Source organism: Manis javanica, chromosome 4 (assembly GCF_040802235.1).
Source record: "Manis javanica isolate MJ-LG chromosome 4, MJ_LKY, whole genome shotgun sequence".
Taxonomy (NCBI): Eukaryota; Metazoa; Chordata; class Mammalia; order Pholidota; family Manidae; genus Manis; species Manis javanica.
Genome location: NC_133159.1, coordinates 5739553 through 5752723, shown reverse-complemented (window position 1 = coordinate 5752723; position 13171 = coordinate 5739553). Strand labels below are relative to the sequence as shown.

General features: G+C 39.9%; 1 protein-coding gene across 11 annotated transcripts in view; it reads right to left on the bottom strand.

Moving 5' to 3' along the window:
• The window catches only part of PER3 (period circadian regulator 3), a 75608-nt gene that overhangs the window by 43769 nt on the left and 18668 nt on the right, over window positions 1–13171 (bottom strand). For all 11 annotated transcript variants that reach the window (XR_005056354.2, XR_005056355.2, XM_036999662.2 and 8 more), the window contains 6 exons: window positions 13042–13120; window positions 11406–11512; window positions 10970–11126; window positions 3494–3599; window positions 2420–2548; window positions 1841–1967 (listed from right to left, as the gene is read on the bottom strand). Coding sequence is in view for 9 of the 11 variants with exons in the window: in XM_036999662.2 (XP_036855557.2) it covers window positions 1841–1967; window positions 2420–2548; window positions 3494–3599; window positions 10970–11126; window positions 11406–11512; window positions 13042–13120 (705 nt within the window). In the remaining 2 variants the exon portion in view is untranslated. The remainder of the gene's footprint in view (window positions 1–1840; window positions 1968–2419; window positions 2549–3493; window positions 3600–10969; window positions 11127–11405; window positions 11513–13041; window positions 13121–13171) is intronic.

Sequence of the window (13171 nt, the reverse complement as noted above, 5' to 3'; positions counted from 1 at the left end):
CCCTCACTCGGCAGTGTGTCACCTTTGTAAGTGGAGCTTCCCATCTTCCCTGAGTTCCCCAGTCGCTTCCCGGGCAGCCAGCACTGGTATGTGTGGCCGATGAAGGGCTTTATATCTCTTTGTTGCTCCTTACCCTTCCATACTGACTTTTACAATTTCCCTTCTTATTCCCTTTTAAAGCATAACTGGCCCTTGTAAGAAAGGTAAAAATATAAACTTAAAACTTTATGCTCTTGTGGGTTCTAGCACCCTACAAAAAGAACATGTATTATATTATACAATGATCATTAAGATTTCCCTTTTCAATAGCGTATGTCTCTACTCAATTTCTAATACTTAAATGATAGTGTTTTCAGTTTTAAGCTGTGTACTGTTTCTCCTGAGTGAGGAGTAATGAAGATTTTTACTAGCTCTTAACTTGCAGGCCTTAAAATGTTAATAAAATAAAAATGTCCAAGTAACATTAGTTTCCCAAAGTTATACCAAATGGCAGCAGATTTCCCTTCTCCCTCAAAGTCATATCCTATGTGTTAGAGTCAAATAAACACACAGCTATGTAGTAGGAAAATTTCAGTTTCTAAAATAGCAGCGTAAGTATAGAGTTAGCTATAGTTTAAATTTTAAAAACGGTGAATGATGAAGTACTGATGTCTATTTAAACAAATGGCCTTCAGAACAACAGTACTGATGGTGTCACCAGACCAATGGTAGGGGATTAAACACTGAATAAAGCAGGAGGGGAGAAAGGGTTTCTACTGTGAAACGGTAGATGAAAATAACCACTCAGTGGCCATGAGAATGAACAGCACTGACTGAACCAGACAGTGGGGAAAACACTTAGAAATTTTAGCTTTCAAATCTCCCCAAAGAATTTTCTGTCAGGACGTGGGGCAATGATACGCAGCAGGGAAGACACTGAAGGTCAGCTCCTTTGCAGAGAGGCAATCTGATGGTTTCAAGGGACGAAAAAGTCATTTCTGTCTTGTGCTCTTACATCTACAGGAAAAGAAACAAACACGCTATCCCTCCTACCAAGGTAAATGGAGAATACTAGCGGGTGGGGTGTACTCTGTCTGGGGGGCACCCTCTGGGCTCCCTGGGACATCACCGGTAGGAGCAGCAGTTTCATTTCCTTTTGTTAAATCATGTCAAATCCTGAAAAATTTCACCCTGTGTAAAATGCACACATCTGAGCAATGACCTCTGGTGATCAAAATCTATGACAACTTCCACCATTATATTAATTAATTCAGGGGAAAAAATGAAGGAAAGTTAGCTAAATTAGGAAATTAATATAATTTGATCTCAATATCACAGAACTTCCTTCTGCTACATAACGAGGTAGGTCAACGTCCCAAAACAATGTCGATTATCAGGACTGATTCAGTTCCTTGGGAGTCTCCTTACCTCATCATATTTGAGAAAAGTAAACATGCGTCAAGGAAAAAAAACAAGTTTTTCATTCAATTTAGATCATAAGTATTCTCCATTTGTTTGAAATGACAGGAAGGGATTTTTTAAAAATACACTTTGTTATCTGAAATGTATTCTAAAATTTACTGTCTTCCTTTAGAGATGGCTCACAGAGGGGACTCTGTGAATTTGTTATCAGAAATGTTAATTCTTTAGCAATACACCCCAACTACATCCTAATATAATTTAGTTCCCAGAACAGTACTTGCTGTTGCCATTACTAGTATTGTTATTACAATTATTAGACGGGTCAAGTAAATAGGAAAAGCAGTAACACAGGGTCATGGCTTCATGCCCACACAGGCTACGTCTATGCAGAAGAGGGAAGAGCCACAGGAGGAGGTCCAGGGCTGCCCTGCTGACTTACCGCCAAGCTGTGCTCTGTGCGTCCCCATCACTGGCTTCTTTGGCGATTTGGTCATTGACTCAATGTAGAGCTGCTGACCTACATTTTTTATTTTGTTTACACTGGCATAGACCTGCTGCAAAGTCATCTGAGGGAAAAGAATGATAAAATATGTTTCAAAAATTACAAAAATGTACATCAAAAGATTAAAAGACACATAAACAAAATATATTTAACTCTGAGTTCTCTGAATACATAATTACTGCAAGCACAAGCACAGTAGTAATGGTGATTCAGTTTCCCACTGTGCCCCAGCGCGCTAGGACCAATGACACTCTAACATATCTGTTCACAATGCACTCGTTTTACAAAGCAAACAACTGACCCAAATACCACCCTCCAAAGGTGGTACTTTCTTTGTACAGACATTTTCCCAAACCAGAGTGTATCAGAGTGTCTATTATCAGGTAAGGTCTTCAAGTCCAGAATCATATAATAAGCAGCCACCTGTGCTGAGGTGTAGAACTGGCACTGACATGTTTCACAGAAACCACATAGAAAGAGGATGCCTGTCCAAAAACACGGCATTTGCTCACTTACCGGTTCCTTCTGCGTCTCTTCCACACAGTGCCCACTGCACTCACTAGAGGATGCCACGCTGATGTGATGCTCCTGAGACCCGCTGCTTCCCAGGCTTCCGTAGCCACTGGAAGTGCTCATGTGAACTGGCTGAAAGACAAAGGAGGCCCAGTCATGGAGGTACTGGTTAGATGGTGGTTAAAGAGACAACAGCATTATCTACCTCAGAGCTTATCTAAAATCATCAGAAATTAAGATTTAAATTTCTGAAATCCTAAATTAGGTGTGTGAAGGTTGATGCTTCTAAGCCTGATGCTGACATGAAAGACATGCTTCTCTCATTTCAGTAATACTCAAGGGCAAAGCCTAGTTTTCTAGTCTAGGTGGGTATTTCTGGACAAATTTTTTAAAAGCCATAGTATCATAAGTTTAACAGAACATGAAAATAATCTCTTCTTTTTGCTGAGTTTAGAACAATTAAAAACACATACTTTTTTCCAAATATATACCACCACAGGTACTTTATGAACCCTACAAATTTTCTGAAAGGCATTTTGCTAACTGCTGGGCTGAGTTTTCTGTGTGATGCCACCAGCGCATAGAAGTTCACTGAGGGAACATTTAGGGGACAACATTTTGGGTATTTGTTTTCACCAGGCAGCCTTTCCCACTTTTGCCTTATATAACTCGAGATACTGAGACCTGCTACTTCTCTGCCCCCACCTTTAAAATTGCAATTACTTTAAAATAATCGTGAAGCCTAAACCCAGAGGTTGAGCACACTGGTAGCACGTGGAATAAAACAATTCTCTCACTGAGAAGTAACTTCTCCACCTTGATGCTGACTGTGACTCGGTCTGCTTTCAGAAGGCAACCTTACAAAAATGCTCTGTGTACTTAACTTGGAAAATGGAAACATGATTAATAAAATGTAAAACTAAAAACAGGAAGACAAAAATTTCTGGAATGCAGAGGGTAAAGAATTTCTTTATCTGTGTAGTATATTTTCGTGAAGTGACTTTACTAAGACTGAATGTTGAAATAAAACCTGATTATGGGAATTTTGTGTTTGCTTTTTAAAATCTCTCACTTTACCTGTAAGAGAAGTTTGTGAATTTGTTCTTGTAATTCTGTTATATCTTTGTCATTATTGTTCATCTTTTTTATTCGGGTAGCAAAAACATCCTCATTCAGTGGACTCCTACAAAATGCCAAGTGAAAGGGTGAGTTGAGCAATTTCAAACGCATTTACAATGAAGTCTAAAGTGATTTTGTAAATAGAATATTCAAATCATAAACCCATGTTTTTACAAAGCAACTCTTCGGCTCCAAATATAGAAAATGTGAAAGTAAATTTCTACTCCTGGGGTAGAGCAAATATGAGGAAACAAAGGAGACAGTCACAGGCTTCTGTGGTTTCCTTAGAGCTCTAACTCATTCTGCAATCATTTCGCCAATATCTAAATCAAAAATCAGTGACAAGCAACCTCCTTAGCTACTAAAATACCTTCAACAATGCTGGTCTCAAAGCTTAACAGTAACTGAGTGACCTACTGTAGGAATTTTAAGCTTGCTAAACAACACTTAATGTTCGATGTACCTAACCACTTCAGTTACGTGCTAAAGATGCAACCCGCCCTAGCACTGAAACTGGACTATGACAATACATTCAGTTTGGTTTATACTCAAATTCTAGGGCATTTTGAAATTGCTACCTAAATACAGTGAGAGGCAGATGTATCAGTAGAAAGGATCACAGAGGGAAGGAGCTGACATTTACTTAGGACTTTCTATTTGACAGGAACCGTACTGGTTTTATAACACAGTAAAGCATTTTCTAAACTTCTACCAGGTGCCAGGCACTGTTCCAAGTGCTCTATTAAGTGCTCTCTCCTTTGCCTGAGTTGAAAATTTGCTCAAGGCCACGGAGCTGGTAAGGTCTAGCAGGTGCCCACAAAGGGGCCAGAGTCCAGGCTCCCGAGTGCCCATTTGCCAGCTCGCTGTCTGCCCCTGGGCACCTCAGTAAGGCAGGTGCGTTTGATGAGGCAAAGCAGTCAGGTATGTCATCTCCTGAGGCCTCCCGGCCCTGTGAGGTAGGGATTATCCTGACGTCAGAGAGGTTAAGGAACTCGCCAAGTTCCCAAAACCGAGCAGCAGCAGTCAGGGTGTGACTCCCTGCGCTGACTCCAAGGCCAGGGCTTCCTTTCCCATCATGCCATCCCGCCATTTCTCCCAACTTCACACACAGCCCCAGTCCCTAAAAACTGAAACACTTTCCCAAAGACAGAAATTATTAGCAAAACCGCAGGGTATTGGCAGTGACATGAAGTAGTGAGGACGCTCACCCCTGGACACCACTCCCTCCTGTGGGGTGCACCCGTTGTGACACCCACCTCAGCACTGCACCCGGTTTGGCTCGTTCTTGTGCAGATATGGTGACTGCACTTGAGCCACACGGCCTGACACACTGCGTTTTTATTTAATCGCTTTGCCTGTGGTCTGTCCTGCTGCCCCCCACTACCATGCGAGCTCTGTGGGGTCAGGCCCGTGTCCGTTCTGCTCACTTCTCCAGTATTCCAATGGCCTGGCACATCAAAGAATGAATACACCAGTGAAGGATCAGTATGATCTGTGCACTATGAGCCCGAATATCTCCAGAGGTGTTTGGGTTTTGTGTTTCAAGCGGAATTCTGAAAATGGAACTAGAACAGGCTGCTTTGTATTGTGAGATTTAGATATTCCTATTTGTGAAACTTTCAAGTATTTTTCATCAGCAGTTACATAACTCAAAGTGATTAATGTGTAGGGCACAGAGACACAGCCTGTAAACAAAAAGTGGCAAACACACCACTAAGTGTTAGGCTGCTCTCTGTGTCACGAAAGGAGACTGGGAGTAAGAAGGAAATCTGCTTCTGGTCTCCACTTTGCAGCTTCCTCTGTAAGTGACCCCGAGGAAAGTTACTCTGTTCCCATTGATACAGCACTCATTTGTGAAGGTGGCAGTGACAGCACCTAACCTGGCTGCCCACAGAGCTGCTGGGAAGGACCCAGAGACGTACGTGTTCAGGGCCTCCTGCAAAACACTGCCACTGCCCCCCCACCTCACTGCCACTCTCTCCCAAGTCTCCCGTAGGGGGCAGAGCCATTTCCATTTCCCGCCTCTCCCAACACACAGTAGGTCCACGGTAAAGGGAAGGTCTGTTCTGTTTACTGTCTCATGCTCAGGGTCCAGCCCAGTGCCTGATGCACTTGGTGACACATAAGGGCTTATGGAAGGAATAAACAAAATAAAGGAAGAATTTTAAAAGATTTTATAAGTATAATGGATGATTATGATTATTTTATGAGCAAGATTAGTACTTACTAAATCACTTCTTTCCCTAACATAATTCTGAATCTTGAAATGCAAATATTGGTGTAATTTAAAAATACTGGCAACACTGAGTAGTATTTAGGTGGCAGTTAATTTCATTTATACTTAATCCAAGAGCAGAGAAGACCATGCAGGGCATGCAGGATGCGTCTTCCACACTGGCAGGGGGGCGCCTGGGCTGCCTGGCAGAGGTGTAGCCACACTTGTTCTGGTCATCTGTTGAGTATTTTTGCATCTATGTTCATCAGGGATACTGGTCTGTAATTTTTTTGTGGTGTCTTTGCCTGGTTTTGGTATTAGAGTGATGCTGACCTCACAGAATGAGTTTGGAAGAATTCCCTCCTCTTCTACTTTTTGGAAAATGTTGAGGATGGGTATTAGGTCTTCACTAAAAGTTTGGTAAAATTTAGTGATGAAGCCATCTGGTTCAGGAATTTTGTTCTTAGGTACTTTTTTGATTACCAATTCAATTTCATTGCTGGTAATTAGTCTGTTCAGATTTACTGTTTCTTCCTGGGTCAGCCTTGGAAGTTTTAATTTTTCTAGGAAGTTGTCCGTTTCTTCTAGGTTATCCAATTTGTTAGCATATAATTTCATAGCATTCTCTAGTAATTCTTTTTATTTCTGTGGTGTCCAAGGTGATTTTTCCTTTCTCATTTCTGCTTCTGTTTATTTGTGTAGACTCTTTTTTTTCTTGGTAAGTCTGGCTAGGGGTTTACCTATTTTGTTAATTGTTTCAAAGAACGAGCTCCTGCTTTCATTGATTCTATTGTTTTACTCTTCTCAATTTTATTTCTGCTCTGATCTTTATTATGTCCCTCCTTCTACTGACTTTGGGCCTCATTTGTTCTTCTTTTTCTAGTTTTGTTAATTGTTGGTTTAGGCTGTTCATAGGGGATTGTTCTTTCCTGAGGTAAGCCTGTATGCAATATACTTCCCTCGTAGCACAGCGTTCGATGCATCCCACAGATTTTGCAGTGTTGAGTTACTGTTTTCATTTGTCTCCATGTATTGCTTGATCTCTGTTTTAATTTGGTCATTGATCCATGGATTATTTAGGAGTATGTTGTGAAGCCTCCATGTGTTTGTGGGCTTTTTTCTCTTCTTTGCATAATTTATTTCTAGTTTCACACCTTTATAGTCTGAGAAGCTGGTTGGTACAATTTCAATCCTTCTGAATTTACTGAGGCTCTTTTTGTAGCCTAGTATATGATCTATTCTTGAAAATGTTCCGTGTGCACTTGAGAAGAATGTGTATCCTGCTGCTTTTGGGTGTAGAGTTCTGTAGATGTCTGTTAGGTCCATCTGTTCTAGTGTGTTGTTCAGTGCCTCTGTTCTCCTTCCTTATTTTCTGCCTGGTTGATATGTCCTTTGGAGTGAGTGCTATGTTGAAGTCTCCTAAAATGAATGCATTGCTTTCTATTTCCCCCTCTAATTCTGTTAGTATTTGTTTCACATATGTAGGTGCTCCTGTGTTGGCTGCACAGATATACCCTCTTGTTGGCCTGATCCTTTTTATCATTAGGTAATGTCCTTCTTTTGAAGTCTATTTTGTCTGATATTAGTACTGCAACTCCTGGTTTTTCTCCCTATTACTTACATGAAATGTCTTTTTCCATCCCTTCACTCTAGTCTGTGTATGTCTTTGGGTTTGAAGTGAGTCTCTTATAAGCAGTATATAGACGGGTCTTGTTTTTTTATCCATTCAGTGACTCTATGGTCTTTTGATTGGTGCATTTAGTCCACTTACATTTAGGGTGATTATCAATAGATATATACTTAATGCCACTGCAAGCTTTAGGTTCATGGTTACCAAAGGTTCAAGGGTAGCTACTATCTGTCTGACTTAACTTGCTTAGTATGCTATTACAAACAATCTAAAGGTTCTATTTTTTTCCTTTCCTCCTTTCTTTATATTTTAGGTATATTCTGAACTCCTTATGTATCCCTTGACAGACTTGGGGGGTAGTTGGTTTAATTTTGCATCTGCTATTAATTAATCAGTCTACTTCCTTTACTGTGGTGTTATTTTCTCTGGTGACAGCCTTAGGAGCGCTTCCATCTGTACCAGTCCCTCCAAAATACACTGTAGAGATGGTTTGTGGAAGGTAAATTCTCTCAACTGTTGCTTATCTGGAAATTGTTTAAACCCTCCTTCAAATTTAAATGATAATCTTGTCACGTATTCTTGGTTCAAGGCCCTTCTGTTTCATTGCATTAAATGTATCATGCCACTCCCTTCTGGCCAATAAGGTTTCTGTTGAAAAGTCTGATGGTAGCTTGATGGGTTTTCCTTTGTAAGTGATTTTTCTTTCTCTGGTTGCTTTTAGTACTCTGTCCTTATCCTTGATCTTTGCCATTTTAATTATTATATGTCTTGGTGTTGTCTTCCTTGGGTCCCTTGTGTTGGGCGATCTGTGCACCTCTGTGGCTTGAGAGACTATCTCCTTCCCCAGATTGGGGAAGTTTTCAGCAATTACCTCTTCAGTGACACTTTGTATCCCTTTTTCTCTCTTCTTCTTCTGATATCCTTGTAATGTGAATATTGTTCCATTTGGATTGGTCACACAGTTCTCAATATTTTTTCATTACTACAGATCTTTTTTTTTCTCTCTGTGCCTCAGCTTCTTTGTATTCCTGTTCTCTAATTTCTACTTCATTTAACGTCTCTGCTACTTCATTTAATCTGCTTTTAAATCCCTCCATTATATATTTTGGATACTGTATTTTTCAAAGTTTCTTTGTCTTTCTTGAATTCCTTCCTGGGGTCTTGAATACTTTTCTGTAGCTCCATGAGCATGTTTATGATTTTTATTTTGAAATCTTTTTCAGGAAGACTGGTGAGTTCAGTTTCACTTGGCCCTCTTTCTGGTGTTTGTGTTATTTTGGTTTGTACCAGGTTCCTCTGACATTTCATATTTATAGTACTAATTTGGTGCAGGTGGTGCCCTCTAGTGCCCAGAAGCTCTACTCTCTGGAGCTGCTCATCCCCTGGAGTGATGGTGGGGGTCACAGGCCAGCGGTGCTGGTACCTGCCAGGAGAGAGCTCCTTCCTGCTTACTGGTTGTAGTGCCTGGTTCCCGTGTCAGGGCCAGTAAGTGAAGCACACAGGAAGCAGCCTCTTGGATAAGCACCTGTGGCTGCTGTAGGCAGGGCTTTCCTCTGGCTGGACTGGGGCAATGGTGGGGGCAGCAGATTTGCAGGCTGCTGCCAGCTGGGAGGAAGGAGCAGCAGGCTGCATACTGCAGTGGGGGTCTCACAGCTGCATTGCCAGCCAGGGGAATGGAGTGCCTGAAGCTCCTGAAAGTTCCCAACCTACAGAGTGCACCAGGACAATTTTGTACACCTGTCCTTTCTCCTGAGCAGTGAGCTCTGTGCAATCCTTGCCTATTTACCAGCCCTCTCAGTGTTGGGAAGTCTCTCAGAGTACCCACCTTTCTTTTGTCATAGAGCAGCTGGTTGTGGGTACATGTTCTCCACAAGTAGCTGGAATCTCAGTCTCTCCGAGTATTCCACCTGTCTTAGCTTGCCAACCCCACTAATCTCCAGAGCACCATGTAATGTAGGTTCGTGCTCCCAGAGCAGATCTCCAGGGCTGGGTGTTCAGCAGTCCCAGGCCTCCACCCCCTCCCTGCTCCATTTCTCTTCCTCCCACTGGTGAGCTGGGGTGGGGGAGGGGCTTTGGTCCCACCAGATTAAGGCTTTTGTACATAACCCTTTTTCATGAGGTCTTCTCTTTTCCCCATATGCAGGCAGTCTGTTGCAGGCTTCTTTCCTGTTGCTCTTTCAGGATTAGTTGTACTTGCTATATTTTCATATTCTATGTGGTTTTTGGAGGTTTCTGTCTCACCTCTAGCGCCACCATCTTTAAGCCCCCTAAGCACCATCTGATTCATTCCATTTCCCAACAGGTTTCCCTACTGGGAAATACCCTTTCTGACCAACATAAATAGCATTTACTTGGCAGTCATGTTTCTTAACTGAATTATTAAGTTAGTTTTCCAGCACAAATCAGTCCATGAGCAAGTGTGGCAAGTGGCTCCCTTCTTCCATTAGGTTCCAAACTGGCTCTGCTGAGAGGCCAAACCTTGGCACACAATGAGGGCAAAGCGACTCCAAGACCTTCCTGCAGCATGCCTATGCTTCACTCTAACAAAACAACGGGGTGTGATGAAACAAGTCCTGCTGGAGGGCTACTGTTCTGTTTGATGCTTATGTGCACAAGCTGTGTAACAAAACACAGAAGAAGTAATTTCTCAATCTCAGCATGATACTGAAAAGTTAAGTATGATTTCTATGGTTAAAAAAAAAAAGAGACTTCAAAAGGAAACCTATGGCTAGCTGGGAACCCTACAAATCAATTTTAAATGGACTAAAAAGTCAAGAGACCAGGAGCATTTTAGGCTACGAGAGTGGTGGGCCAGGTTGTTCTCAGTCCATTTCACAAGAGTCTGTCATAAGGACAGGAAACAGGAATCAAACAGGCTTGAGTTGGCCCTCCTGGCAGGAAAATAAATATTAAAGAATCTAATTTTTAAAAATAAATATTAGATGAAATAGACACAAATAAGTGGAATTTGACAGTAGAAGGCTCGTATAAAAACTTTTACATGCTCACTAAAGAGAACTTTAAAATTCAGAAAAGACAAAATAGAAAATCTCATTCCCCTACTACCCAACCATAACCAAATTTTTTTTATTCTTCTTTATCCTATTTCACAGTGTTTGTGTGTTTTAAATATAATCATATGGTATAAACAAAATTTTATATGTTGCTTTTTACATCTAATACAACAATTTATATCATTTACATAATCTTTATAAAAAGTTGTATTGGCCAATAACATGTGAAGCAAATATTCCAGGGTTTACTTAATTGTGGCCATTTAAAGATATTCTTAAGTCTGCCATTATGATTAAATAATGTTGCAAAATGTGTTTTTTTCTTTATAAAGCTTTTCTGTATTTGGACATATTTCCTTAGAATATTCCCTTAAGGGAATGAATCATTGTATCAAAGAGGTAGAAATCTTGCAAGGCTTTTTATTACATACTATTAAACTGTCTTCCAAAAGCACTGAAAAAAAAATCTTTACTCAGTTCATGAATCAGCTGATTTAAAGGAAAGTCAATGGGCAAAGGAATATTACTGGGTAAAAAAAGATCCTTTAGAAAAACATGAAAACTGACTGACTTACGTTCGAACTTTATGCCGACCGATGATGAAGGAAACCTTTCGGCTCCATGGGTTCACAAAACTGGACCAACTGGAATCCAGTATGATGTAATCTCCATTTTGAGTACAAAATCTAATGGGTAAATGTTCAAAGGGAGGATGGCCTGCATACTTCAAAACTATATAAAATAAGACAAGATTAGAATGTATTTAACATAGGTATATATATTACAAATGTTTTTTCCTAGGCATTTATTTGTAAATTTTTTAGAATGTCAAAAATTTAGAAGGAAAAAACCCACCTTGTTTTATTTAGCAGTTTCAATATACTGCTTGCCAGGTTAAAGATTAAGCTGTAATGATTAGCGCATACAGGAAGCTCAGATAAGAAATTACATGAAATCTTAAAATAGATCAATGATTAAAAAAGCTCCTTCTATAAAGAAGTAGGTCCTTACCTTTTTGGTGTATGGTGACCATCAGACAACGATCCTCTGGGTGCAGATACATTAAGATAGATGTTCCAATCAGATCCTGAGGTAGGTAACCCAGCAAAGGCACTGCTCTGTGACAGACACACAGCACAGGTGGCATGCTACATGCATCATATAATTTTTACACTATATATACTTTAACTTAATTCTAAATATGAAAATGTAGGTATGCAAAAGATGGCCATTACAGCATTTATGAAAGCAGCCAACACCACTAATGCCCATACTGTGGGGAAACAGTTACCTCATCTAAGAAATGGGGGTCATCACACAGGCTGTATTAACATCATCTGCAGAACTTGCTAAATAACAGATTCACAGGCTCACCGCGTGCTAGCTAAATCAGAATTTCTGGGGTAAGACCAGGAATCTGTATTTTTAACAAGTTCCTCAGAGGTCTCTGATGACCTTCATTTTGTTACCATTTAAAAACTCTACAAAGATCAAATCATAGCAGAAAAATATTTATGGTGTCAAATGAATAAAGCAGGCTACAAATTTATACAACATGGTTAAATTTATTAAAAAAGCGAAAGTCCCCCAAATGGTAGTATCAAATAAGCAGACACCAGCACACAGAGACGTGTGCAGGGAGAAGGTTCACCGGACAGTGGGAACCACAAAGCCTCAGAGGACATGGGAAGAACAGGCACCATGGACATTTTCTATGTGTACAAATTCACAAATATTTTCTGGTCCAACAGAGTTGAGCTATTTTCAGAATATCTTAAGCTAGACTTTCTTTCTACAGATTATAATATCTAAAGTATCTCACCAATTACTGCTTAGTTTCAGGGCAACTATTATTAAATAAACCCATTTTCAGATGTAAAGATTTTTTTAAATCAAAATTAATACCTATCATCATAACTATGCCAGGATTTTTGACATTTCCATTTTACACTTAGGTGTGGCAGAATGCACTGGTTCCCAGATTATCAGATTTCACAAGTAAAATTTTAAAATAAACTTGGGGGAAATGAAGGGTGCCAATCATGTATAACGAGGTTTTATTTTTCCAACTAAAGATATTAAAAACCACAATAAGCAAAGACTACTGTCTATTATCATTATTCCATAAATAAGACAATTTTAACACCAAAAAAAAAAAGGGAGGAAGAACACAAGGTCAAAATAAGTAACAAGGCTTTAAATTAAACTTGGCTTTATCCCCCCCAAAACCCTTCCCTTATTAGTCTTTCTCCCCCTCCCCCACTTCAGAGTAATAAAAATTTCATCATAAACTGGTTTGGGAAGCACCTGCCCAGTGAAAATAACAGTGCCAGGAGCCCGGAGTCTTGGTCTCAGTGCCAATATACTATGTGGCCCGAGCTCCTGTCTTGCGTAAAATGGAGTAACTCCTGATTTACCCAAAGGAGATTAAAATCAAGTATGAAAACATGTAAATTTAGAAGTATAACATGCAAGATATTTATATAAAGCATTTGTTTAAAGATAAATTTCAAACTAATAAAAATGAAATGGGCCAAAGGACAGATATCAGTAATGCAATGTAGAAATATATAAATATAATGTAAGCTCCTTATATTTTTATTTATTTTCAGAAACAAATTTCTTTCAGGCCTAAAAAGGTACTTACCTTTCATCTACTTCAAGAAAAACACACCCTGGGGTGTGTGTTGTGGTAAAAATTCTTTTATCCACTGGGATGCGAGGAGCTATGAAAAACAGAAAACCCATTTAAAGGCAAGTATGTAATCAAACATAAC